General features: G+C 37.6%; 1 protein-coding gene and 1 long non-coding RNA gene across 2 annotated transcripts in view; one reads left to right on the plus strand and one right to left on the minus strand.

Annotated features, from left to right (window-relative positions):
- Positions 1–27,169, plus strand: part of LOC127942480 (uncharacterized) — a 130,618-nt gene that overhangs the window by 96,331 nt on the left and 7,118 nt on the right. Inside the window, exons 7-15 of the mRNA XM_052538199.1 lie at positions 8,892–8,942; positions 9,164–9,277; positions 9,723–9,869; positions 10,150–10,230; positions 10,591–10,689; positions 12,590–12,676; positions 13,295–13,396; positions 13,486–13,584; positions 17,174–17,208. Coding sequence (XP_052394159.1) covers positions 8,892–8,942; positions 9,164–9,277; positions 9,723–9,869; positions 10,150–10,230; positions 10,591–10,689; positions 12,590–12,676; positions 13,295–13,396; positions 13,486–13,584; positions 17,174–17,208 — 815 coding nt within the window. The remainder of the gene's footprint in view (positions 1–8,891; positions 8,943–9,163; positions 9,278–9,722; positions 9,870–10,149; positions 10,231–10,590; positions 10,690–12,589; positions 12,677–13,294; positions 13,397–13,485; positions 13,585–17,173; positions 17,209–27,169) is intronic.
- LOC127942760 (uncharacterized) lies at positions 23,481–26,374 on the minus strand. The gene is made up of 3 exons (XR_008149402.1): positions 26,211–26,374; positions 25,834–26,122; positions 23,481–24,311 (listed from the first exon to the last, which is right to left on the minus strand). It is a non-coding gene; the product is annotated as an uncharacterized LOC127942760 (long non-coding RNA).

The following is a 27,169-nucleotide window of genomic DNA, read 5'->3' on the forward strand; positions in this document are numbered from 1 at the left end:
ATTTTTATTTAATCATTTATGAGTGCTATACAATAGTCCAGGAAAGCTTGAAGAGAAAAACTCCTTATATTCATGTGCAGAATTATTAGGCATGTTTTCTTTTACAGATGAAATGCGCTAAAAAAGAGTTTTAACTCAAACTGTTTTAAATCAAAGTCGAAAATTATAAAAAACCCATGAGAAATATCAAACACAAATGCAATACAGAAATGGATAAATTAAGACTTGACCACTGTACAAAAATGCTGACTGGGTCATGAGGTCAGAAAAGAAGAAGAAAAAAAAAACAGGTCAAGAAGAACTGACAAAAATAATTGTAAAATAATTAGGAATTAATGTGAAGATTATTTTTTAGTCAATTCTGCAAAAGACAGACTTTCAGGAAAGGAGGTGGAATAAAAATGAGCTCCTAAATCTTAATCCCGGATTCTGGAAGATATATTTCTCAAACCATTAGACAAGAGGAGGTGGTGCTGGTCCTTCACGAGTCACTCTAATCGGTTCATAAAGCCTATATATAAAGTCTTAATATATAGTATTTCACAATACTTCATGGTATTCTAATTAAATAATTTTTTGGAATCTTAGATCTCTCAGAACCTGACACATTGTAATTCTGAGATTCCAGGAAAGTGGCAGTTCTGTAAAATGTTGGCGCTGGAGACTAAATGCTCCCTGATAGTTTCACACCTAATTCACTTAACACACACACACACACACAAAAAAATCACCACGACAAAACCATTCAAGCTATTCAAAATTCATCCGCACCTGTTCTGTAAGATACATTCTTTAAACAGTGGTAAAAGAGGATGTGGTGCTGATCCTTCAAGAGTCACTCCAAACGTATCTGTCCATAAAGCCTATAAAGAATTATTCTTAATATACAGTTCACAATACTTCAGCTTGTTATTCTAATTAAGTGAGGGTCATTTTATCAGTAAAATACATAAAATTCATATTATTTTTCTTTGAAAGATTTCTATAAATGATTTAAATCATACTTGTTTCTACAATAATTATTTAAAAGTAATCCTATAGCTCCATCTGGTGGCCATTATTGGTACTAAGAATTGCAAGCTTGATTTATATGTTATGATAGTTTTAATTTTATGCTGGCTCTTGAAAATGATAAAGCTATGAAACGTACTGTGCTTCCTTCAAATGATGACTTCTACGTATATAAAAAATTATGAAGAGTTGGAATGAAAAATTTTAAAGATATAGTAAAATAACTATTGTATTTTTTATGTTACTTTAATAAATCGCTATGGCCACACCATTTAAGGTATCCTAAACCCATTCGAAATTTAACATCTTCAGTATATTGGCTTCATGTTAAAAAAGTTTGGTGTGAACTACTTGTGTCTTCTTGGAGGAGAATGAATTCATTTACAGGCTGAGTTTATCATAAATCCACAATAACATTTCTGAGTTCGGTATCAATCTGTGTTGTTGTTTGTTTATTTTTATTTTTTTATTTTTCATAGGAAGATAACTGACCCTTTACTCTCCTTTTTAATAAATGTGCTTATAAACCAAGAACAAGCTATTTATAGCTGTATTTATAAACTGCTTACTACTGGCTATTAATATTGGGACAAGGCTTTATGAAGCATGAACTGACTATTTACAAATGAGTGCAGTTATTATAAAATGTTATCAATGCATTTGCTAATGTTAACAAATTAAATATTATTTTACAGTGTTATCAAATCCCTTAAATGATTTGTAAGTGTTTTGTAATGATTTTATTGACCTACAAGCATTTGTATAAGTTCTGCTTGCATTACAGCTTAGTCTTGATCTGGGAGCTGAAAAGATTTACTGTTACATCCATGAGATTATGTAAATTCAAATAAATATCATGTCACAGGATGTCAGAGGTCAGTATCAAATTAGTTTGAAATTATTATTTGCAGCACAAATAAGTTTTTTTAGGATTTTTAAACATCCCTAAAACTGTCAGAAAAGGATAAGGCCCAAGATTTCTATGTGAGTGGCTAAATTTGTTTGTTTTTATAACTATAATGCATAAACTATGAAACTAAACAAAATGTATAAAAAAGTACAAGTTATTCTTTTCCAATGTTTTTTATTAATTTATTTTTTGGATTTACATTTTAAAAAATTAGCCTACGGCAATCATTCTAAACAGCTTGAAAAAAACCTGTTAATATTTATTATAGACCACTGTAACTGTGTATAATCTAACAAACAAGTTTATTATGAAAATAAAAGCGTGTACACCAGATAAATTGAACGATAAAGAAATTGCTAACAATAGTATAATAGAGCATGTTTTAGGTTTTTAGGCGTTTAAATACGTAGACACATTAAAAAAGCAGCCAAGATGAATGAGTTTAATTTTTTATATAGATTAAAATTGAAGACAGAAGCAGCTGGTATATGCGGTCACTTAATATTAAAATCCAGTAGATCCACTTCAGATTTATTTCTCAACAGTTTATGTTCACGTGGCTGTTTTCGTTTATATTCGCCAAGCTATTATGTATTTTGAAATAATCTTGTCCGTGATGTGTTCGTTCTTACGACGAAAGGCAGAATCCTGCAGCTCCAGAGAGAGATCAATGTTATTCTGCCAGTCGCGCTTTCAAATAGTCTTGCGCACATAAACGGGTCACAAACACCTGCATTTAGCTCGTGTTGTGTTATAATGGATGTATTGTGCGCATTTATGGCAATAATTTATTTTAAAAAGCTCTTAAACAAGAATAAATTCATTAGTTTTGAACTTGTGACACTGTACGCGCTGATCGGAGGCAGTGATTTCAGATAGGCAGCCGCAAATATTTCATTTTCACACAAACAGTTCAAAAACATCTTAATTTAGCTCTTGGTGTGCTCTAATTGGTGAATTGTGTGATATCGCTGCAATACTTTATTTTTAATAGCTATAAAACAAGAATAAACTCGTTTTTTCTGAGCTCATCATTCCACACGCTCTTGCTCAGAGCGGTGATTCATCTCTCGTGTTTCTCACGTATCACTGACCACACATGCATTATTAATGAGCCCTGACCCGGTAATAATCATATATGTTGGTTTAGCTTGTCAGTTTGAATTAAATCCAAGTATTTATTTGTATTTTAACCGATTTAAAAGTGAAACCAAAAGACAGTCTCCTCCCTTTTTTAGTCCGGTAACTGCACCTGTAGGGGCGCATTTTCTCTCAGACAATGGAAGTCTAAGCACACACAGTCAAACAGATGGACAGAGTGAGATGAGATGTCTGACAGTTTTTTTTAATTTTCTGTTATCCATACAGTGTTGTAAAGTCATGAAACTATGCATATTTACTCAGAATAACTTTTTTTCTGCATGAAAAAAGGTTTTGAATTCAAAAATGCAGGAACATTAATAATTCCATCTTTAATGTCATTTAAAAAAATCACCACGACAAAACCATCCAAGCTATCCAAAACCCGTTCACATTTTAAGTTCCTCAATGTTTTTTCAACATGTAGACAAAGTTTGGTGTGTATAGTGTTACTCTCCTCTGAGCAGTATGCATTAATTCACAGCTAAATGTAAAAAACAATCCACATTCAAATCAAAATAGCCGACTTCCTGTTGGTCGTAGCTGATGACTGTGAATTAGAAAGTTGTCCATCTTGATAAGAACAATTTTTGTACTGAGTTTGGTGTCTGTAGCTAAAACTAACCCCCCCACTTTTGACAAAAGGTGGCGCTATAGAGTGCCTCTTCCACGCCCTCTTATGAAATTGTGCCAGTGTCTAGCTGTCACTAATACTGATATGTGTTCTGAGTTTGATGAAATTCTAAGTATGTTATATGACTCAAAATCACCTGAGAAGTATTCCAGTTTGACATGTTGCCACGGCAAAAATATTTTTAGATATCAATATCCCCCTTGCAGATTTATATCGGCTGTGTTTTAACATTATTCTGATGAAGTTTGAAGCAAATCGAGTAAAAATAAGATGTTGAATTCAAAGCATTTTGAAAATGACACACTTCCTGCTGCCAGTTGGTGGCGCTATAACTTTGACTCCTAATAGTCACATATATGTGATCGACATCATACAATGAATAATCTGATGAAGTTTGATTAAAATTAGGAAATGTATGTGGATGGTATTAGACACTTCCTGTTTCTCATTTCTCGCCATAATTTCAAAGCCTCGCCACGAGCAAACCGTTCGAGATATCAAAAATCCCCTGGCGATTTTTCATCCTCAATGTCTTGAGATCATGTTGACCGAGTTTGGCGGCAATCGAGTAAAAAACCTATGACAAGTATTTCAAATTCCAGAGCATGCGCTTTTTACATTACTCTAAATAGCTGACTTCCTGTTGGGTGGAGCCTATGATATTCAATACGAAAGTTGTTCGGCACAATGAGATCTATATGTGTACTGAGTTTCATATGAATATTGGCAAGTATGTGTGAGCTATACATCAACATTTCTGACTGTGTTCCAGGGGGCGCCGTAGAGCCCCTGTGCCACGCCCGGGTCCCAGCTTCTGCAGGCTCCTAAAGGCCACAGATTCCAAAGTGTGTGCAAATTTTCAAGAGTTTTTGAGTATGTTAAGGACCCCAAAAGCCCCCACAACTTTGACGAAAAATATGACTACTAAACCCAAAATAGCCAACTTCCTGTTGGGCGGAGCCTATGACATGCAGTACGAAAGTTGTTTGGTTTGATGAGATCTACATGTGTACCGAGTTTCGTGTGTCTACGTGCAAGTAAGTATGATATATGGCCCTCAGTATTCCAGGGGGCGCTGTAGAGCCCCTGTGCCACGCCCATGTATCAGTCTCTGCCCGGCCCTAATGGCCGCAGGTTCCAATGTGTGTGCCAATTTTCAAGACTTTTTAAGCATGTTAAGGACCCCAAAAGCCCCCGAAACCTTGGAAAAAAATTAGAAGAATAAATAATAATAATAATAACAAATAATCCTAAGGAAAACAATAGGGCTCTCGCCCTCCAGGCTTGAGCCCTAATAATCCTTAGGGGAACAATAGGGCCCTGCGCCCATTGGCTCGGGCCCTAATAAGAAGAATAATCCTTAGAAGAACAATAGGGCTCTTCGCCCCTTCGGGCTTGAGCCCTAATAATAATAATAAACAAAGCAGATACAAGAGGGTCCTCGCACCTCAGTGCTCGGGCCCTAATAATAATAATAATAATAAACGGAGCAATTCCAAGAGGGTCCTCGCACCATCGGTGCTCGGGCCCTAATAATCCTTAGGGGAACAATAGGGCTCTTCGCCCCTTCGGGCTTGAGCCCTAATAATAATAATAATAATAAACAAAGCAGATACAAGAGGGTCCTCACACCATCGGTGCTCGGGCCCTAATAAACGAAGCAGATACAATAGGGTCCTCACACCTTCGGTGCTCGGGCCCTAATAATAATAATAATAATAATAATAAACGGAGCAATTCCAAGAGGGTCCTCGCACCATCGGTGCTCGGGCCCTAATTAGTCATAATAAAGTTATAGCCATAGGTAAATGTTGAGAGCTACAATTGCAATTTGTAAATAATACAATTTATCAATTTAGTTTTTTTATTTTATTAAAGTTTTATTTCACCCCATAGTATTTTTTTTCTCATCATATTTGTGGAAGTGGGGCACAACAATACAATCCTGCTTAGGGCACCCATTTGGCCAGCAGCGGCCCTGATCAACATTTCCATTTAACAGTTCAGTATTAACAGGAGCAGTTAATTCATATACAGGTACATCTAAAAAAAAAAATATTAATATAATTGAAAAGTTCCTGTGGCTCAGTGGTGGAGCATTGCGTTAGCAGCACAAACGTTTGTGGGAACGCACATACTGGTTAAAAAAAAAAAAAAATATATATATATATATATATATATATATATATATATATATATATATATATATATACAGTGTTGTTCAAAATAATAGCAGTACAATGTGACTAACCAGAATAATCAAGGTTTTTCAAAAGTATATATTAATGGGGAGAGTGCAACTGAGGGCAATAATGAAAGAGGGCTTAATACAAAAATATGGCAAAGACGGTGGAAAAATGAAATTAGAGGTAGACACTACTTTTCTATAAAGCCTGAAGTGAGGAATAGTTATTATACTTCATTTAATCATTTAAGATTTTAAAGGGAATTTGAACAGAATCACTGTTTCACGGCTGGTCACGGAGACGCCCTGCGATTCAGTGAACTAGCCATTTAACATCAAATCTGCGCTGGATACTAATATCCAAACTATAGTGAAACACTATCAATTAGCACAGTAACAAGATCGACAGTTTAAGACATTAACTTGTAAGCACAAAACACAAGATACTTCTCTTTTCAATATGAATAAGGCTTTATTAGATAAATCTAAGACATATAAACTAATCTAACACATAAACGCACGCACACACACATTCACACAAGTTGCAGGAAGGTCGAAAGTTAGGGAAAGATGAGTTTAAGAGAATGGAAATATGGAATCCCAAGTTAACAACAATACGTTAAATTGCATAAACATGAACAACCATCAATCACGTAATTAGCGCTCGCATTGAGTTCCTCAATGAGGTTAAAATTATATTAGATACACCAGTAAAGGTCACAGTCTGGAGGTAAAGTTACTTGCATCTCCTGTGAAGAAGGAGCCTCGGTGAAAGGGCTATCCCGAGGTCGTTGATTGGCTGGAAGTTCAGTCTCTGAAGTGACGTCTTGGGAAGCCCGTGGTTGTTGGGCGTTGGCTGAAAGTGCAGAGTCGTGTTCGCTGGTTGAAGTTGAATGGACGTTACAAAACTTAACTCAGAACACGAAACTCTCAAACGGAAAAGAAAAGAAATAAAGTTTGACGAGACTAGGTTGTGTTCCTTCTCATAGTAGCAGCAGGCAGGCACGCTGGAACCGCGCTCAAAGAACAATGATGACTACCGCATGGCTAGATGCTACAAGCTAAAGCTAGGTAGCAAAGCTACAAGCTAAAAGCTAAGAGCAGGCATGACTGATAGCACGAGCAAATGCTAGAACTAAAAGCCGACATGGCTAATAGCAGCAGCTAGACTAGAACTAAAAGCAAAATTTCATGGGGTCCAAAGTATTTAAAACTTCCTTGTTGGCCACCCCTCAAATGTTGCCTTGACCAATCAGATATGTTCTTGGGGTGGGTATCATAAATCATTTGTTTATCTTACCAAGCATGTGGTTCTTGCCTCACAGGGTCTAATTTTGGACATGATTCCTATAACATGATTATGATATATTTTACAAATAAATGATTGTCAGGACAATATCAAGCAAGAAAATGCGATTATTTGAATACTAGACATGACTAGGTATCCTATAGTTATCAAAAGACATACACAATAAGTGATTATACATGATAGTCAAATGTGTGGGTTACACGTAAATGAATATGGAGTTAAGCAATGGAATGATTCATTCATAAGTCTTTTTTGAGTTCATTCTGGTCCATATATAATGTATAAAAAGGGTTTCTTTGCCATTCTCTGGCAAAGGACTTTTCTGTGAAGACAAAGGTTTAAAGCCCTTCCCCCTTAGGAATTTCAGTCTGGTTTCACTGGCTGGGGAGGGGGGGGAAGTCAATGCAAGTATTTAACTTGATCTCCTGGGTTTACATGTGATGTCCAGCGTTGCATTCCAATCACGAACAATAAATTTGACAATCTCTTCTTCGAATTAAAATTGTCAATAATTGTTATATTGGTGTTAATGTTGAAAGCTGTTGTGTGAACAAGTTGGTTGGTTGGTTGGTTATCTTGCTTGGTTCTTGTGGCACTAGAACTGATTTATGACTTCCTGAGGAATTCGGCTCTCGTTTCAATGCACACAGCTCTGATAGACTCTTTGATTTGTCTGATTTGACTCATTTCTGCTACACCTCTGAACTGAATCCTAGAGAAGTGTGGGGTGAACTGAAGAGGAGAAGCACCAACATGGAGCTGGGAATCTAAAGGGTCTGAAGAGATTCTGTATGAAGGAATGGTCTTTGATCTTTTGCCAGGTGTTCTCTAACCTCATCAGGCATTAAAGGATAAAAAAGACCTGTTAAACTGGCAAATGGAGATTTAAAAATTATTCAATAAAAGGGTGTCCTGAATTGTGATCAATGTGTATTAGAGAAAAACTTTTATTTCATAATGATATTTCCCCACATTTTAAATTCTTAAATTAAGAATATAAATGTAAATTTTATATTCTTAATATTCTTAATATTATCCAATGAAAGTTAGGTTTTTGTGATTTTTTTTTTTAATAAGAGATCAAAAGGATTAACAGTCCAGATTAATTTTCACAGCCTTCTTTGACCATATTTACCAAGGGTGTCCTTATTTTTGGCCATGACTGTATGCATATATACGGTATAATCTATGTATAAGTGACAAATAAATGTATTGTTGTTTCTGTTCATTTACTAATTTAGTATTTTTAGTTAATCATACTCATACTAAGATACAGTATATTCCAAACTGCTCAGTGCTACGCTGCCATACCCTCTGCTACTTGTACTATAGTTGTTCACTCAGCAAATCGAGACTGTAAATGCTTTTGACAGCCTCAAGTCATTAAAGTGTACTTTGTCTCTGACCAGACGACTTATGTTTATATTTATATTAATTTTAAATAAATGCCTCTCCGAGCTGATATGCAATGAGGAAAGGAAGAAAATGTAATTTTAAAAATAAGGTATAATGAAACTTTGGTCGATCACATCAAAAGTTACTTCCATCCGCTTTTCTGCTCCTGTTAATAGATTGGTTTGTTTTGTAATTTTCTGGCTCAATTAGATATTGGTGGATGGTGTTACTGTAAATAGCCTCTGCCAACAAGGTGGTCTGTTTGCAATTGGAATATTAAATTGCCCAAAATATTTTTTGTTCACAGATTTAGCACTTCAGTCTGAATATTTCCTCGTAACAGTGGTTTATTCTTCAGGTTGGTAAATGTATATGTTCCTCCATATCATAACACATTTATCATGCTGCCATTCATGCACACAAATGTTTAAATAATCTGCAATGACCTAAAAAAATAGATAATACATTAAATGTAGCCGGTATTACTACTTTCACTCAAAAGTCAGTTTATGTTAGTATGATTCGACATGTGTCAGTGCAGAATTTCTCAACACAAGTTGTTTATTAATTTTCTTTCAGTTCTTTTTAGCCATGCCTGGGAAAAAATGGTGCATTATGGAGACTTTGATAAATTCATGATAATCAGTACATTTGGAGTCTTCACTTTGCTCTGTGTCATCTACATCCTTTACTGTAAGTCATTCCATAAAGTTCGTAAATGCATGCATACATATATATATATATATTAGTAGAGATGCACCAATATATCGGCCAATAGGTTTCAGCTGATAAAAGCAATTTTTCACACTGAAGTTAAAAACAGCCAAGCATCAGGGCCGATGTATCCTGTCAATACAAAAGAGGGCAGGAAAAATGCATTAAATTTGTGCTAAATGGAAATAAAATGTTAAGAAACATCACCACTTTGATGTTCAGTATTAAGAAATAATGTAATCTTCAGAATTTAGTTAATGTGAGTTAATATTAATTTGAGTAATGTGTTTGTTTATAACTGATATTAGTTACTCTGAAACAAGTTGTTGAAATAGAGGAATACAATTTTTATTTGCATTCCTTTCAAAATTGTGTAATTATTATTTAGATTTTAATATATATATATATATATATATTTTTGTAGTATTGACTGGAAAGAAGAAGCCATGCCATGGACCGATATCAGAATGTGCATGGGGTATATTGACATCTGTAGCTGCATTCATCTTTTTTATTCTGCCTTCATTACACGTCACCGTCCTGTATATTGCTTTTGGAGCTGCCAGAGGAGGTTAGTAACCCTTTATCAAATCTATGACATTTCTGAATGGACAATATTCAGAGAGTAAAAAAAGTATAAAACATGGTAGATCAAATTTTCGAGAATCGACACACTAAGAATAAACCTCATGGTAACAAAGTCTGATGTTTTATTAAGTAAACAAAAGTAGCAAAAGGTTAAAGAGAGATGAAAAATAGATGTCTTTAATTTGATTGCAATGACATTAAAATCTTTTTTTTTTTTTTTGTCAATAAAACTTACTTGAACATTGTTAATTTTCTGTTTTTAGGTTTTTTTGTTGCCATAATGTTCCCAATAATCTTTTTTATGTCATTTTTCTGTTTGACTGGCCTGAACGAGAGGAAATGCTGTAAGTATTTTCTAAACACATCTCTCTATAGTTTTGTGTAATACTGAGAAAATCCATTTTCATTGATTATAGATGCTTAAAAGGGACGTTTCACCCAAAAATGAAAATTGGGTGAACTGTCCCTTTTAAACCTTTTAATTTCAAAGACTGTTTCCATTCGTTCTGAATATTAAAGGGGTCAGTCCTGTAGAGTTTACAGGTCAATTATCTGACTGGATCAGGACTTTTCTTCTTTTCTTTTCATTATTTGTTGTTTTATTTTTAGATCTTTCCTTTATTATCTTCATGTTTCGTTTTTTGACTTCGCTATTCAAAAGTTTTAAACAATTCATTGAATAAAAACATTCAAATATTTTTCAGGTTCAGTTTTTCTCCGTAAAACTACATGGATATCCTTCACGTTTATGATGATGGTAGTAGTTATTTGTTTCTGCATCAGAACGATGAAAAATGAAAAAGGTATTGGCCCATTTTATATTTCTAATACTGGAAAGTATTATAATTACATTTTATATCTCTGGGTGAGGAAAAAGGTTAAAGGGATACTCCACCCCAAAATGAAAATTTTGTCATTAATCACTTACCCCCATGTCGTTCCAAACCCCTAAAAGCTCAGTTCGTCTTTGGAACACAGTTTAAGATATTTTGGGGGAAAATCGGGAGGCCTGTGACTGTCCCGTAGACTGTCAAGTAAATAACAGTGTCAAGGTCCAGAAAAGGTATTAAAGTCGTCATCAGTCAAGTCAAGTCAAGTCAAGTCAAGTCTGCTCCCTGATGGCAGCAGACTGAAGAAGCTGTGTGACGGGTGTGTGGGATCACCTGTGATGCAGAGGGCTTTATGTGTGAGACTGGTTCCATAAATGTCCTGGAGGGAGGGGAGAGAGACACCAATGATCTTCTCAGCTGCTCTCACTATGCGTTGCAGAGTCTTTCGGCAGGACGCGTTGCAGGCACCATACCACACAGTGATGCAGCTCGACAGAATGCACTCGATGGTGCCTCTGTAGAAGGTGTACATGATGGGGGCGGGGCTCTGGCTCTCCTCAGTTTGCGGAGGAAGTAGAGACGCTGTTGTGATTTCTTGGCCAGTGCTGCGGTGTTTTCAGTCCAGGAGAGGTCCTCTGTGATGTGCACACCCAGGAACTTGGTGCACAGTCGCACCGTTGATGGTCAGAGGAACGTGCTGAGTGTGCTCTCCTGAAGTCTACAACAATCTCCTTCGTCTTCTCCACGTTCAGAGAGAGATTGTTATCACTGCACAATCCGGCCAGGCGGCTCACCTCACTCCTGTAGTTTGTCTCATCTTTGTTCCTAATTGGATTGAGTGAAACAGGACGATAGTCATTGAAGCAGGACAGAGATGGCTTCTTCAGGACTGAAATGATGGTGGTAGTTTTGAAAAATGTGGGAACAACACCCTGAGTAAGCAAGATGCTGAAAATGTCTGTGAAGACATCAGTGAGTTCTGCTGCACAGTCTTTCAGTACACGCCCAGGGATGTTGTCAGGACCCGGAGCTTTGCGTGCATTGATCCTGCTGAAGGATCTCCTCACGCTGTCTGAGGTCAGCGTCATCACCTGGTTGCCGGGAGGAGGTCGAGTCTTCTGTGCAGTGGTGCTGTTTTGTTCCTCAAAGTGAACGAAGAAGGTGTTCAGCTCATTTAGCAGAGAGATGTTGTTGTCACAGGTCCGTGGTGGTGGCTTGTAGTCTAAAATGGTCTGGATCACCTGCCACAGGCTCCGAGTGTCACTGCTGTCGCTGAAATGATGGAGTATCCACCTGAAGTACTGTCTCGTTTGTATGCACGCTTAAAGACAGGTAGACGCGATGAAGACAAAAACACTTCTACTCAAAAGACAGAAAACATGAAAATACCATTCTAAAGGGAGAGAGAAAGCCCTGCGTGTGGACTCGCCGCCACCTTGGAGCAAGGGTTCCATCTGCCATCAGACTGTAAACAAAAATAACGACTTTATTCAGCAATTCCTTTGTCAACAGTCTCCTGCAGTCCAACAGTCTGCGCCACAAGGATGCACCATTTTCTTTCAAATCAAAGCTAAATACATGTAGAAACAGCGCTTCATATATCCCAGATTGCACGTTTGATAGCAGATGGAGCATTCTGATGACGACTTTCATACCTTTTATGAACCTTGACACTGTTATTAACTTGGCAGCCTATGGGACAGTCTTAAGCCTCTCAGTTTTCATCCAAATATATTGTGTTCCAAAGACGATCAGAGCTTTTACGGGTTTGGAATGACATGGGGTAAGTGATTTATGACGAAATTTTCATTTTGGGGTGGAGTATCCCTTTAATCTTTGAATAAATTTCTATAATAGATACTTCTGTTCACAGATGTTGCTGCAGGATGGATCTGCACGACTGTATTTCAGCAAGTGCTGTGGATGATTGCAGTTTATAATGCTAGTAATGAAGAGCTAGGTACAGTATTGATAATCTACTTAAACTAATTTTGTAATTTGTTCAATATCCAAGTTCAGTGTCTTGTTTAAAAATCACTTTTGTATGATTTTTAAGGTTAACTTCATAGGTCAAAGTGACCCAAGTTTCAGCTTAAAAAATATGTCTTGAATACCCAAAGACAATATAAAATATAAAATACAGTTCATAAATATAAAACTCTCAAAAATATTGTAAATTAAAACCCTAAAGTATACAAAGGGCAGACGTCAAGGGTTCGGAAGTGAGGTGTTCACTTTGACAGATCATTGGTTGTATTGGTAAAGAGTAACTAAAACTGAGTTTACAATCACAATTAAATATTTCTGCATCTCATTACAGTTCATTTCCAATGAGTGAGGGTAAATCTACACACACGACTGGTCTGCCTAATGAAAATCAATCAAAACTAATTGGACAAACATCTGAGGATGTAGAAGGATATATATATATATATATATATATATATATATATATATATATATATATATATATATATATATATATATATATATATATAATTTTTTTTTTTTTGCTACAAGACAGCTGCATTTAAAACAACAAGTATTGTCGCTGATATAAATGTACTTTTATCTGCAGATCTAACCCTCACCTTTAAAATGATTTTGTATGCGTTGGGATCCACTGGTGTTGTTTTGCTGAATGTTGTTGCACTGATGACAGAAATTATACTAAAAACAGGTGAGCGAACACACCACTTGCAGTACATCAATTTGACATTATTTAGCAAAGCAGTCATAAAAACTGATTTAGTAATGTTTTATCCTCAGTTAATGCTGAGCGTGCAGTTGGCGATCTAAGAGTTGTTGTGTTCTCCTCTGAAAGCATCTTTACTCTTTCTCTGCTGATTTTGCTAATGTTTGGACACTGTAAGTACATTGGAATTGTTTCCTTGTTTTCATTCCATTTGAATCTGTTTCTGGTTCTCTTTTTTTTTCAAAGTGGAACATTTTTGCTTCAGCCTAATTTATTAGCAATTTGGTTTAAGCGGGGTATGAAATGCATTCAATGCATTTTTGTTTTGTTTTTTGGCACCAGTAAAGTTAAAATATTTATTTTTTAAATTTAAAATTTTCCATTCTTATTTCCACAAAAACACACTGTTTGAAGGGATGTTGCCTGTTTCAGATTCAAGTAAATACTTACTGCTGTGATTGGCAAACTTTATTGCACTGCATCCACAGTATTTAAGGTTAATCATCTGGAAAAATATTTACTTACATATTACTTTTTTTAAATATATGGTTGCATGTTGAGAAGACTGATGTTGTCAAATTGTGAACACATCACAATTTGGTCAGTTTCAGAGGGGTAAAAAACTAAAGGCAGCGGCCATTTGCACTGTGTAAATAGTGCTAGATGCTATTTACACTAATTGCAAATAGCGATAAATGCTATTTACACTAAAAGCAAATAGCAATGGATTCTATTTACACTAAGTGCAAATAGCAATGTATTCAATTTACACTAAGCGCAAATCATAGTAATTATCTGTGCCCGGTTGCATGAAACTCCTTAAGCTAAGAAATCCCTTAGATATAACGTTAAGGGTACCCTTAGTGAAACTTGGGTTGCAAGAAAAAACCCTAAGGGTTTCCTTAAGGAACTTAAGGCTGTTATTAAGATTTTCCCCTTAATTATCTAAGTGTTCCCTTAAGCGTTGCTACAAAGTCCTTAGTGACCATTTCACCTCAATAAATTTAAGGGAGCAGAACAGCTCCCTTAAGTCAACTTAAACTCAACATATGATGGCTTATTTAGTGTTAAGTGAAGAGGAGGAAATACCAAGGCGGGTTTTTAATGATCTTAATAATCCCTTGGAGATGATGAATGGTTGATGAAAGGCTGAAAAGTATTATTATTATTATAACCACTTACAAAAACAATAATTGCCTTTTCGTCTTCGGTCCAGTTTAGTTTACGTTTTTTGTTTTTTGTTATGTTTGTACTCTCCATAGCAAAAATATATTAATACAAGTGTGATTTTAGCAAGGCTAAAATTTGGCTTTGCTTTTTGTTATGTTCTGTTTACTGTTAGAGGTAGTAACTATAGCAACCGCGGCGATCTTTGCCGTATGTTGTCAGAAACTGCTGTGAAACGCTTAGTATAAACACTTAGGTAAGGGTGACAGTTAAGAGGTTTCTTGCAACGCTCTTAATGAAATCCTTTACCTCAGGGATTTTTTCTCCCTCAGGGAAACCCTCACTTAAGGAGTTTCATGCAAATGGGTACTGCACTTTAGTATTGTAGTACATTATAAAACAGTACACAATGATGTATTGAGTGTAAACTATGATTTTAATTCAAATTATTAAATGGATAACACCTTATTGGGACAAATAAAGTCCCCTACACCTACCCTAACCCTACACTAGTAAATACTTTATTTTAAATTGTATTATTTCCTTAATTTTTATTGAAAATAAAAGCCTTTCCGATGCGATATGAGATTTGAAAAGGGAGACGAAAAGTTAAGCAGATCCAAAACTTTGGTCCATCGCGTCACAAAGCACAAGCCTTACCACCTAAGCCACTAAAACTGATGATTGACAAGTGTCTTTTTTCAGTGTTGAGGCTTTTTGCACTTAGTGTAAATAGACACTCCAAAAACAAAAACTTTAAAACTGGCGAGTTAGCTTTGAGGTTTGAAACTGGTAGTGTGTTTTTCTTAACTTCTTTATTTTGATTTTCCATTTCACAACTCCTTTAGTATCTGACCACTAATCATGTATCGTTCTTGTGTCAATAATTTGATGTGATGATTAATGTGTCTCCCAGGGAACAAAAACAAACCAATCAATGCATAAGCTGGTGTTTGATTGATATATATATATATATATATATATATATATATATATATATATGTGACCAATCACGGAAAGTAGGGACACAAGTCGGTTCTGGGGCATTTTGAGTTCTGAAAGTGTAGTCTCCAAGCTTTCCAACGATGTGTAACACATGGAAATCTGATAATAGTTGGTGAAGTTGTGGCCATTTGAAGGTAGGTATTTAAAAAAGCTCAAAAAGCAGAAATAGCCTCTAAAGATTGTGCAGTTCTCACTGCTGTGAGTGACAATGGGGCTCATTTACATCTAATTTAGATAAGCCATACCCCCTGCATAGCAACGACAGACACAACGGGAAAAATCGGACCGCATACTATTAATAATAAAGGAGAATGTGCATTGTAAATGTCAGTAATTTATCTTTTTTGACTTTTATAAAAATGATTTAGAGGCTGAAATATGTGACTTTTATCTTTTTATACAAAATCTTTAATCTTTCAAATGTGGCCATCATTTTTAATGTTATTATTTTAATGTTTATGTAAACAAAAAGTACATATTGATGCTAATTTTATTTTTTATTTGCTGGTTTTCTACATAAAACTTGGTGAATTGATTTCATTGTGTAGCATTAGGACTTTTTTAACAGGATTCTGTGATTACCAATGAGCTAGCTAATAACAATAGGTAGATATGGGAAGGTCTAAACATGGACTAAACATGAGAAAACGTGTGTTCTTAGAATGAACATAAAAGACAAACTTTGATGTTTATGGAAACTCACCCCATAAGAAACAGGAAAGTATTCTTGCAGATCCGAAGTTTGCACTGTGCGTTACGGATTTTCCCCATTTCTCTGTCTTTATCCCCATCAAATGTTACTATCGATATAGCCTCTGATATCTTACGGTCCAACTCGTCTGACGCCAGTCCAATACATTATTCCTCGTCGTCATCTTTGCTCAGTTGTAGATTAGGGATATTATACAGTCTTATTATGCTGCTTTCATTGTCGCTCAGATCGTCTTCAGAATCAGTGAGCACTTGTTTATAAGCATCCGGCTTGTCGAAGAAGTACTTCAAAGCATTTTCAGTGTAACGGCCACGGTTCAGCTCGTCTGCGATCATCTTTGTGGTGTCCATCTTCACTGAATTTTGATATCAGCTACAGCCGGCCAGAGCGCTGCATACTAAGTAGTCATGCTTCCCTCGGAGGGCGGTGGCAATAACAAAAGAAACAAAAGCCGGCTTATCCAGTATGGAAATACAGACAGACAATGAAACGCCCCTACTGCATGCTAGAATCTCCGACTAACTAGCTGATTTCAACCTCAAAATGTACGCTTTTAAATATACCAATACTGCTATCTCAAACACGGAGAGGCTTCTTTGTGATATCAACTAACAGATTCTGCAAAAAAACGAAAATCACCAATTTTGAAAAAAAACACTTCTTTCTCATTTTGCTCGAAAGTTGTGCTGCCGACTTGTGTCACTGGTTTCCGTGACGGGTCACACACATATATATATATATATATATATATATATATATATATATTCAGTGCATCAGTAGTGCTTTATTTATTTTGATGTTCAGTCAATTAATCAGCTTTAGTACATCTGTATTTCAGGACTAAAAACATATTTTGTCTCATTGCTCTTATCACACAGGGATTTCAGACATGAAAACTCCACGGTGTTATCAGGTTAGTATCACTGCACTTAGATTTACTGGTAACACTTTACAATAAGGTCTCATTAATGTTAGTTATTGCTTTAACAATATATAAAAAACACAACTGTTCATTATTAGTGCACTCTAACAGTCCATCAGAGGAGGGATGGGGGGAATTCACATGGGGGACATGAAGCTGGAAAGGCACATGACCAAACAAACAAAGGCAAAACATTCCAAGGGGGAGTGGAGGGTGAGGAGGAGCCATGAGCAGGAGAAGCCAAGCGGGGAACCAGAGCTTAGTCAGGAAAATAGCCCACAACAGAGTTGATGGAGGGAGGAGCCATGGCTTAGACTTGGGTTGTATACTCTAGGGGATGACTAAAGAAAACAAAGCTGGTGGCAGTGGAGCCCTAGGTGCAGATAGAGAGCAGATGGGACCAAACAACACAGATAGCTTAAGAGACAGAGGAAGAGCCTCAATCAACAAGCATCAAAAGTGGAGCCAGGGAGTCAGAGGACTGAGGTGGAGCTACTGGGAAGTCAAATAATGATAGTGTCAAAGGTGCCGACAGGATGATACATTATCAAGGCTGAGCCGGAGGCATGAGGGAGTCTGGAGGAGTTGTAAGGATGATAGTACATGGTGAGTGAGGGAGGAGCCAAGGTGAAGCTGAAAGTTTGGTGGGCCAAGGTGGAGTAATGACATCAGAGCCAGGGATCCTCTTGACCGGGGCTGAGGAAATGGCTGATTTTGGAAGAGGAGGTGGTAGAGGGAGGCCGGGAGGAAACTCTAGATACACAGAAGACTTAGGGATGGGCAGGACTAGCGGGTGCATAGGTAACTCTGAGCTGGGGTAACAGGAAAATCAAAGCTTGGCAGGACCAGCAAGGATAGTAGAAAATAGGAACTATCCTCTTCCAAATAATTAAAATGCCCACTAGAGGTCAACAGCAGCTCACCCTCAGTGGTGGGAGTGTGTGGGGGGGTCTTCCTCCATACCCTTGAACACCATGAGCAATTCCCTGGCAATGGAAGATGTTGCTTGCTCACAAACCTGGTCAGAAGTTTCTTGATGCTCAGGCTCTGGGGAGATGCCTGGCTAATTCCATTCCTCTGGCATTGGCTCAAGCATTATTGCAGGTGTGAACTCTCCATTTGTTGTGGTCTCTGGGATTTATCCATGTTCTGGGGTGATAGCTGGCTGGGCTTGGGATCCAAATTGGGAGCAGGGCTTGGGATATCCTCAGTGGGATCCTCCAGTAAGCAGACTTTCTGCTCAAGGCAGAGCAGCGGCACTACTAGCAGATCTATGGTGATGGGGGGGAGAGAAAAAAGAAAAGGAAATAAAACTGCAGAATAGTCCTCGTCTTCTGTCAGGGGTGGCTGTATAGAAACACATGACATAGGAGAATATAGTCAAGTCACCTATATTTGCATAGCACTTTATACAATACTGATTGTGTCAAAGCTTTGCAGTCTCAAAAAGAAAAAGAGTTTGTCAATAATGCAAGAAGACAATAACAAAGAGTAATTTTCCAGCTAAAGTCAGTTCATTGATGATTAAGTGATGTCATCATCCAGTTCAACTCTCTTTAAATAATGTCTGTGCAATTGGTCAAGCACCCCCAACTAAGCAAGTGTTAGGTTAAAGTGGCAAGGAGCCAAGACTCCATCAGTGACAGAAATGGAGAGGAAACCTTGGGAGAATCCAGGCTCAGTCGAGGGGCAGTTAATCTCTGGCCAGAGGAGACTGTTGCTACCCCACTGAAATGATGGTCTTTGCTCCTTAACTGATGTTTCCAAAAATGTTTAATACGTTGACATTCAAGTAGACACCGTAAGAACTACAAACAAACAAAAACAAACAATACATAAGCCAAATACAAAACCTATCATCACATTATTCATCATACAATGTACAAAATCAATTACCTTATTTCCCTTTTCAGTGAGACGCACAAGTACAATAAAAGGAAGAGAAAGACGTCAAACTGCAGGCTGCGTCCTTCACAAAGCACACACGCACACGCACGCGCACGCGCACACACACACACACGCGCACACACACACACACACACACACACACAGCGGAAATGTGTCGCTCTTTATACAGGTCCGATTTGCACATTAAGTGAATTTCATAATAAAAGTCCTTTAACTACTCTGTACAAAAAAAGGGTCAATGCAATACAGACTTCATATCTGGTTAACAAATTGGCAGTCCGTTACACTCCCACCAAATCATGAGTCACAATACACAAATGATTTCAAAAATACCATGACCCACAATACATTGCATATAAAAATACATAGTCAAGGAAAACAACAAAAGAAAAAAAAAAGAAAAAAAGAAAAGAAAAGGAATTAACAAGCCTCCAACAGTAAAACCAACTTCTGGACTGGACGTTCAATCACAGAAGGCTTACTAAGACCTTGTAGATTTTTCTCCAAATTTTTATCACCAAGATGTACCCGAACTCTCCTCACAAGTCCATCTGAATCTATGGTAGTTTCTACAACCCTGCCTAAAGACCATTTATGCCTGGGTAGATCACTGTCCTTGACAATCACTATATCTCCTACTAACAGATTTCTCCTAGGGGTATGCCAGCGCTGTCTAACAGAAATATTAGCAAGATATTCTTTGCGCCAGCGACTCCAAAATTGTTCAGCAAGATATTGGACATGGCACCATCTTTTCCTGGCATATAGATCTTCTCTAGTGAACTTGCCTGGAGGTGGTAAAGCAATAGTGGATTTCATTGTAAGAAAATGATTTGGTGTTATTGGTTCAAGACTATTTGGATCACTTAAATTGTCGACAGTGAGTGGACGACTGTTTACAATTGACATTGCTTCGTAAAGGAATGATCGTAAAGAAGAATCATCAATTCGTTCTGAAGCCATCAAAAGTGTAGACTGAAGAACACTTCTAACCGTCCTAATCTGTCGTTCCCATACACCTCCTGCATGACTTGCACCTGGTGCGTTCAATACGAAGTCACACGGATTCTCAACTAGAAAATAATTCAGTTTCTCAACGTCAAGTTCTTTGAGGGCTGCAGTTAACTCATTCTTTGCACCCACAAAGTTACTTCCTTGATCAGATCTAATCTGCCGAACTGCTCCACGTAAAGCAATAAAACAACGCAAGCCATTAATAAAATAATCCGTTGACAAAGAATCAATAATTTCAATGTGAATGGCACAGGAAGAGAGACAGGTAAAGATCAATCCATATCTTTTATACACCTTTCGTCCTTGTTTCACAGAAAATGGACCGAAAAAGTCCATACCACAGTAAGTAAATGGGGGCGAGGGATTCACTCTCTCTGAAGGCAAGTCAGCCATCCTTTGCTCTTCCACTGGTCGTCTATGTTTTCTACAGGTGACACAATTATGCACATAAGATACTACAGCACGATTAATGCCAGGGATCCAAAAACCCTTTGAACGGATTTCATTGATGGTAAACCCTTTACCTTGACGCTTGACTTTTTCATGGCAATCAGCTATGATCAACCTTGTAATATGATGGTTTTTGGGAATAATTACAGGATGTTTAAGTGAATGACAAAGAGAAGAGTTACTTAGTCGTCCTCCCACCTTAAGCACACCATCGCTGTCAAGAAATGGGTTGAGGTTGTACAATTCATTACGAGATGACAACTGGGCACCTTTACTTAACACCTTCAGTTCGGTGTGGAACACATGTTTTTGTAAGAGTTTCACTATTAGGCACTCTGCACGTTCTCTCTCCTCAACTGTAGAAAGACCACTTGATTTATCCTTGTTAATTCGTCGTTGAATGCGTGCAATTGCTCTGACCACATGAGACCAAGATGAAAACTTGCACAAGCGATTTACAATACTTCCCTGCTCCACAACCTTTGTGTTAAGCGTTTGAAAACTTCTGACTTCAGAGTCACTTAATTGTAATTCTGGAACTTCACTAGGTGAAAGGGCAATTTCCTTATTCCACAAGAACCCTGGCCCTGTGAACCAGTTAGACGAGATCAATTCATCCACAGTGAGACCCCTTGAGACATGATCCGCAGGATTATCCTTTGTTGGAACATATCTCCATTGCTGCGGCACAGTGCTTAAATGAATCCGTTGTACTCTATTAGCAACAAAAGTGTGGAATCGTCTGGCCTCATTATTAATATATCCTTGGAGTCGGTCCAGAAAAATTCGGTGATGTCAGTATATCGAAGCTGTTCTTTTAGGATTCTACTGACACTTACTGAAACAACTGCAGCTGTTAACTCCAACCTTGGGATAGTTGTAATCTTAATCGGGGACACGCGAGACTTTGCCATTGCAAGGGCAACATGAACATCTTCTCTTTCATTTTTCAATCTCAGATATGAGCACTGTCAATATCCACTAGTACTAGCATCTGAAAAATGATGCAGCTCTACTTCATTCACCTTTCCAAACTCAGGAGGAGCATATTTGCGGGGAAGAATCACTTTCTTCAAGTTGCTCAAATCCCTTTTCCAACACTCCCACCTTGGCTGCAACTCAAGACTCAGTGTATCATCCCAGCCTATACCCTGTCTGCATACTTCCTGGAGTATCTTCTTTCCACGGAGGATGAATGGAGCTAAGAAGCCTAATGGGTCGTACAGTGATGCAATAGTAGATAAGATTCTGCGTCGAGTTACTGGCTGCTCCTTGAGACATACACCACATTCCACTGAATCCCCAGTGTTCGCTCTACCAAAGAGTCATCAAATAAAAGGTCAGATTCTCTTATATCATTAGCACGTTCTGAAAGAGGGATACTTTCCAAGACCGCTTTATCACTGGACACAAATTTGTGAAGTCTAAGACCACCAATAGCACAAAGTTCTCGGGCTTCTCGTGCAAGCTGAATTGCATCCTCTGTTGTCTGTACACTTGTAACACCATCATCTACATAAAAATTGTTCATTACAAAGTCAAAGCCCAAGGGATACTGATCTCTACTACCTTCAGCCAAATGCCTCAATCCATAATTCACACATCCTGGAGATGAAGACGCTCCAAAGAGATGAACTTTCATTCTGTATTCTTGAGGTTGTTCTTTCAAATCTCCATTTCTCCACCACAAGAATCGCAGAAAGTCTCTATCTGCCTTACACACATGGAACTGATGGAACATTTTCTCTACATCACATATTAAAGCAACAGGGTGTTGACGAAATCGGAGAAGAATACCCGTCAAATTGTTCATCAAATCAGGTCCTTGAAGGAAATAATAATTTAAGCTGATTCCATCATACCTCGCAGAACAATCAAAAACAACTCTCAATTTGTCTGGTTTCTTAGGGTGGTAAACACCGTGATGGGGAACATACCACTTGTTGCCTTCAATCCCAACATCTTGAACTTCTTCTGCCTCTCCCCTTTCAATCACATCTTCCATAAATTTCACATAATGCTCCCTATACCTTTGATCCTTTAATAATTTTCTCTTCAAATGATTAAGTCTCACAAGGGCAAGTTGCCTATTGTCTGGTAGCTTAGGTCTTTCTTTAAAGGGTAGAGGCATTTCATAGTGTCCAGTACAATTCTTCCTTATACCATCACTTAATTTATTCAAAAACGTGATGTCATTTTGAGATAAAGTTTTGTCGTCATCATTAACATCCTTAAAATCAGATTCCAAGACACGAATGGCATCTGCTGGAGTCAGTGGAGGAATTTCCTTAACAGAAAGTCTATGACAAATACCTGTGAAACCAGAAGAGTCGGGGCAAGGTAATGAAGGTCCAACAATGCTCCAACCTAGATCAGTTTTGACAGCATAGGGTTCATCATTACTTCCTAGGATCACTTGTCTTGGCGCCAATGCCCTGGCACAATTATATCCAATCAAAAGCCCAGCCTCACAGTCCTTCAAAGAGGGCATCTCATAAATAAATTGCAGAAAGATGATTCCAAAGCTTAGCCGTTTCACATGTGGGTATGTGTGCCTGGTTAACTGGTATACAGTCTTTAGTATAGACGGGGGGAGTTCAATATAAGTGGCAGAGCTGTAACCTCTTACACGAAGTCCTGAAATCCTTTCACTCTTCACTATGGTATCCTTTCCAGACATGGTAGTCAATTTTAACCTTACAGGAGATTTATCTACCTGCAGGACATTACTTACTTCTTGATCAATAAAGGTTGTATCGCTTTGTGAATCAAGCAAGGCATAAACTAATTTTTCTGTACTCACATCTTTGCTTGATGATATCCATACTGGTACAACCATTGATGTATAGGATGATCCCTTTCCAGACACACTTAAGGACACAGCAGCTGTCGAGTCATCAGACCTTGAATCAGATGATGTTACAGGGACTGACCGTTCTCCTTTGATGTAATTGTCATCATGAAAGCAAGTAGGATGTTTCCCTTTGCATGTGTTACAGAAAAGACGATGGCGACAATCTCTAACCCTTTGTCCAATCTTCAGGCATCCATAACAAATATTATTTTCCTTCACATATTCCCGCCGTTCTACTAGTGTCTTGGCCATCAGTTTGGAACAGTCGCAAAGCTGATGTTTAGGATCTTGACAAAACACACAGGGAGGTTTAGTATTTTTCTTTATACTCCTTTGTCTATCATGCCCCATGTCAGTTTGAGTATTAAGGACATTAACCTTATTTCCTTTAGACTCTCTAAAATTTCATTTCTCAACAGATACTAAACTGAGAGCATAAGATGACGTGACCGGATTACAACCAATCTCTGCCTCTAATGAAACAAATGCTGCAAAGGCCTTAAAGTCGGGGAAATCCTTATGGTCTCTCAAGGTTTGTGTAACCTGTCGATTCCAACGTGAAGCAGCCCATTCAGGAAGTTTTTGAACTAACCTTTGGTTTTCCTCGCAGTCATTTAAAATTTGTAGATTTGCAACATGAACCATGGCATCTTGACATGCATTCAGAAAATCTGAAAACTCTCGGAGTCCAACAGCATCCCTTGGCTGAATTTTAGGCCAGTTTGCAAGCTTCTGTCGAAAGGCACATTGTATCACAAATGGTTGACCATATCTTTGATCTAATCTGCTCCAGGCATCCGTATATGCTTCGTTGTCACTCCTGTAGAAGGTGCCATTCAAGGCTTTGCGTGCCGATCCACCCACATACCTTTTCAGATAATAAAGTTTGTCAGCAGCAGATATACTCTTTCGATCAATCAGTGACATAAAGGAAGCCTTCCACTCAACATAATGAATGGGATCACCATTAAATACAAAAGGCTCTGGAGCTGGCAGTCTGTTCAAATTTATACTATCTTGCATGGCTTGAATAAGAGAAGGCAGTTCATTTTGAGATGAGGAAATTAATTTATTTGCAGGTTGGCTAGAAGAAATCTGAGGCAAGCAATGCTGTTCTCCAACAATGTAGTTGGTTGCAGGATTTGTGTCAACTTCTTGCACTGCCATCCGATTATAGGCCTCAAACCTAGCTTGTGCTACTCTTAAATCCTTTTCTGCCTGTAACGTCTCCAATTCACGTTTTTGCACATTCAAGTCTCTCTCTTGTTTGTCTCTTAATTCTTGAATCTTCTCCTTCTGTTTATTTTCCTCCATTAGTATATTATACTCAACTTCCTTTGCAGCCAGCTCAGCAGCTGCTTCAGCTTGTTTTGAAGTTCCAAGTGAAGATACAGTATGATGACTTAACTGAGTAGTAGACCTATGACTAATTCGGGTGACAGTGGAGCCATAGATAGAACGAGCATAACTAGATTCAAGTAATTCCCTTAAGCGATGTTTTGCTTGTTCTGAATCAAACTCATCAATGCCTGATATTCTTTCATAGGCGACCTTAATTATATCTGTTGTCACTGCCTCACAAGCATCGATACGTCGTCTCAATTCAGTAGATGGTGTAACATGGTCTCTAACTTCAACATAGAGCTGCATAACATTCTCCTTTCCCTCTTCCAGAATATCAATAAGAGATGCTATCTGGCTCTCAGTGATATCAGATTTGAGTTGATCTCTAGCCTTACGTGCTAACATTTTCCATTTTTCATACATGGAAAGAAGCTTTCTTTCCTTCCTTTGAATTTCTTCCTTTTGTAATGCACGCATTTTTGGAGTTAGATTACGTGGACGAACAGAACGTCGGGGAGCTTGAGATTCTTCTAAAGTTTCTTGAAGTTTACACTTAAGTTCACTCAAAATCTGTTCTTTAGCCTCAATGGTCTCTATTATCTGTTCTCGCTCTAAACTACCTGCTGATGTTTGATACTCATTGTTAAGGGTTTCAATATTGTGTTGGAGAATATTAACCTGCCTTTCACCTTCTACCTTATCAAAAGAAGAATTTAACTCTGTCATTTTAAAATGAACTAATTAACACAACTATAAAATATGTCCAGCACTATTATAAGGTGATTTCAATTCCCAAACAGCATAAATGACGGTCTCAAACATTAGAAACAACAATATAAAAATATCCCTTTTTGAATAAACATTTCTTAAAACAAAAATATATTATCTTCAAAACAACAAACGATTTGACAATCTCTTTCAGGGTCACTATAAAAATGTTCAAACCCTTTTCTTTTTAACCTTGAAGGGAAGGTCTTGTAACGGTCAAGTGTTTCACCTTGCTATCCGTTTGCTGTTGTAAACATGTGTCGAAGAATAAACGTCACCTGAAGAACACAGCCTTTCACAATCCGTAGTGTGTCAATTAATCCTCCGTTTCAACCGTTGTGATTCATAAACGAAACTCGTTCAACCATCAGAAATCGATCCTCTGCATGTGAACACTCACTCCTTAAAGACCCGTCAACGTGGACACCGGTCATCAATGCAGCAGGCTTCGACGACGAATGGATAAGTTCTTACTGTTGCTACCCCACTGAAATGATGGTCTTTGCTCCTTAACTGATGTTTCCAAAAATGTTTAATACGTTGACATTCAAGTAGACACCGTAAGAACTACAAACAAACAAAAACAAACTATACATAAGCCAAATACAAAACCTATCATCACATTATTCATCATACAATGTACAAAATCAATTACCTTATTTCCCTTTTCAGTGAGACGCACAAGTACAATAAAAGGAAGAGAAAGACGTCAAACTGCAGGCTGCATCCTTCACAAAGCACACACACACACAAACAGCGGAAATGTGTCGCTCTTTATACAGGTCCGATTTGCACATTAAGTGAATTTCATAATAAAAGTCCTTTAACTACTCTGTACAAAAAAAGGGTCAATGCAATACAGACTTCATATCTGGTTAACAAATTGGCAGTCCGTTACAGAGACCAGCATGGCGTGGCTTAATTCCAGACTGCAACATAGGTGCAGCGGAATTGTCTGATTCATGTGGTCTTTTGCCAATGGTTGTCTAGGTGAGGAGTTTTTCACAGGGTTTCTGTCGCTGGGGCGCATCTAGTTGACGTTGTCTCCACTGACATTCAAGCCTGTAGAGGTTGTCTCTAGGTGCTGATTGACCATCTGGTCTGTATATGGACTGGATCTGGGTGGCTACAGTGACCTCGAAATAAGAATGAAAGAGACTAATATTAGCGTAGATGTCATTCTTCTTAAAATTTTGCGATTAGATTGGGTGTTATGGGAAGTGTTCCAGTTCCGGTTGACCTAATTAATAAAGCCTAAAAATCCTTTAATTAATTTGAATTATAGAAATGTGATAGTGTATTATGTGTATGTCAGGTTAAAGACATGGATCTTAAATCATCTTAAACTGACGCTAGGTAGATTGTTACAGAGTTTGGGTGCTAAATAGGAAAATGATCTGCTGCCGGCAGTTGATATTGATATTCTAGGTATTATCAAATGGCCAGAGTTTTAAGATCGCAGCAGATGTGAAGGAATATAATGCAATGTGATCTCACTCAAGTATCGAGGAGCTAAGCCATTCAGGGCTTTATAAGTAATTAGCAAGATTTTAAAATGTATTTGTTGTTCAATAGGGAGCCAGAATTGGGAGTGCAGAATTGACAGAACTGTGC

Source organism: Carassius gibelio, chromosome A3, assembly GCF_023724105.1.
Source record: "Carassius gibelio isolate Cgi1373 ecotype wild population from Czech Republic chromosome A3, carGib1.2-hapl.c, whole genome shotgun sequence".
Lineage (NCBI taxonomy): Eukaryota > Metazoa > Chordata > Actinopteri > Cypriniformes > Cyprinidae > Carassius > Carassius gibelio.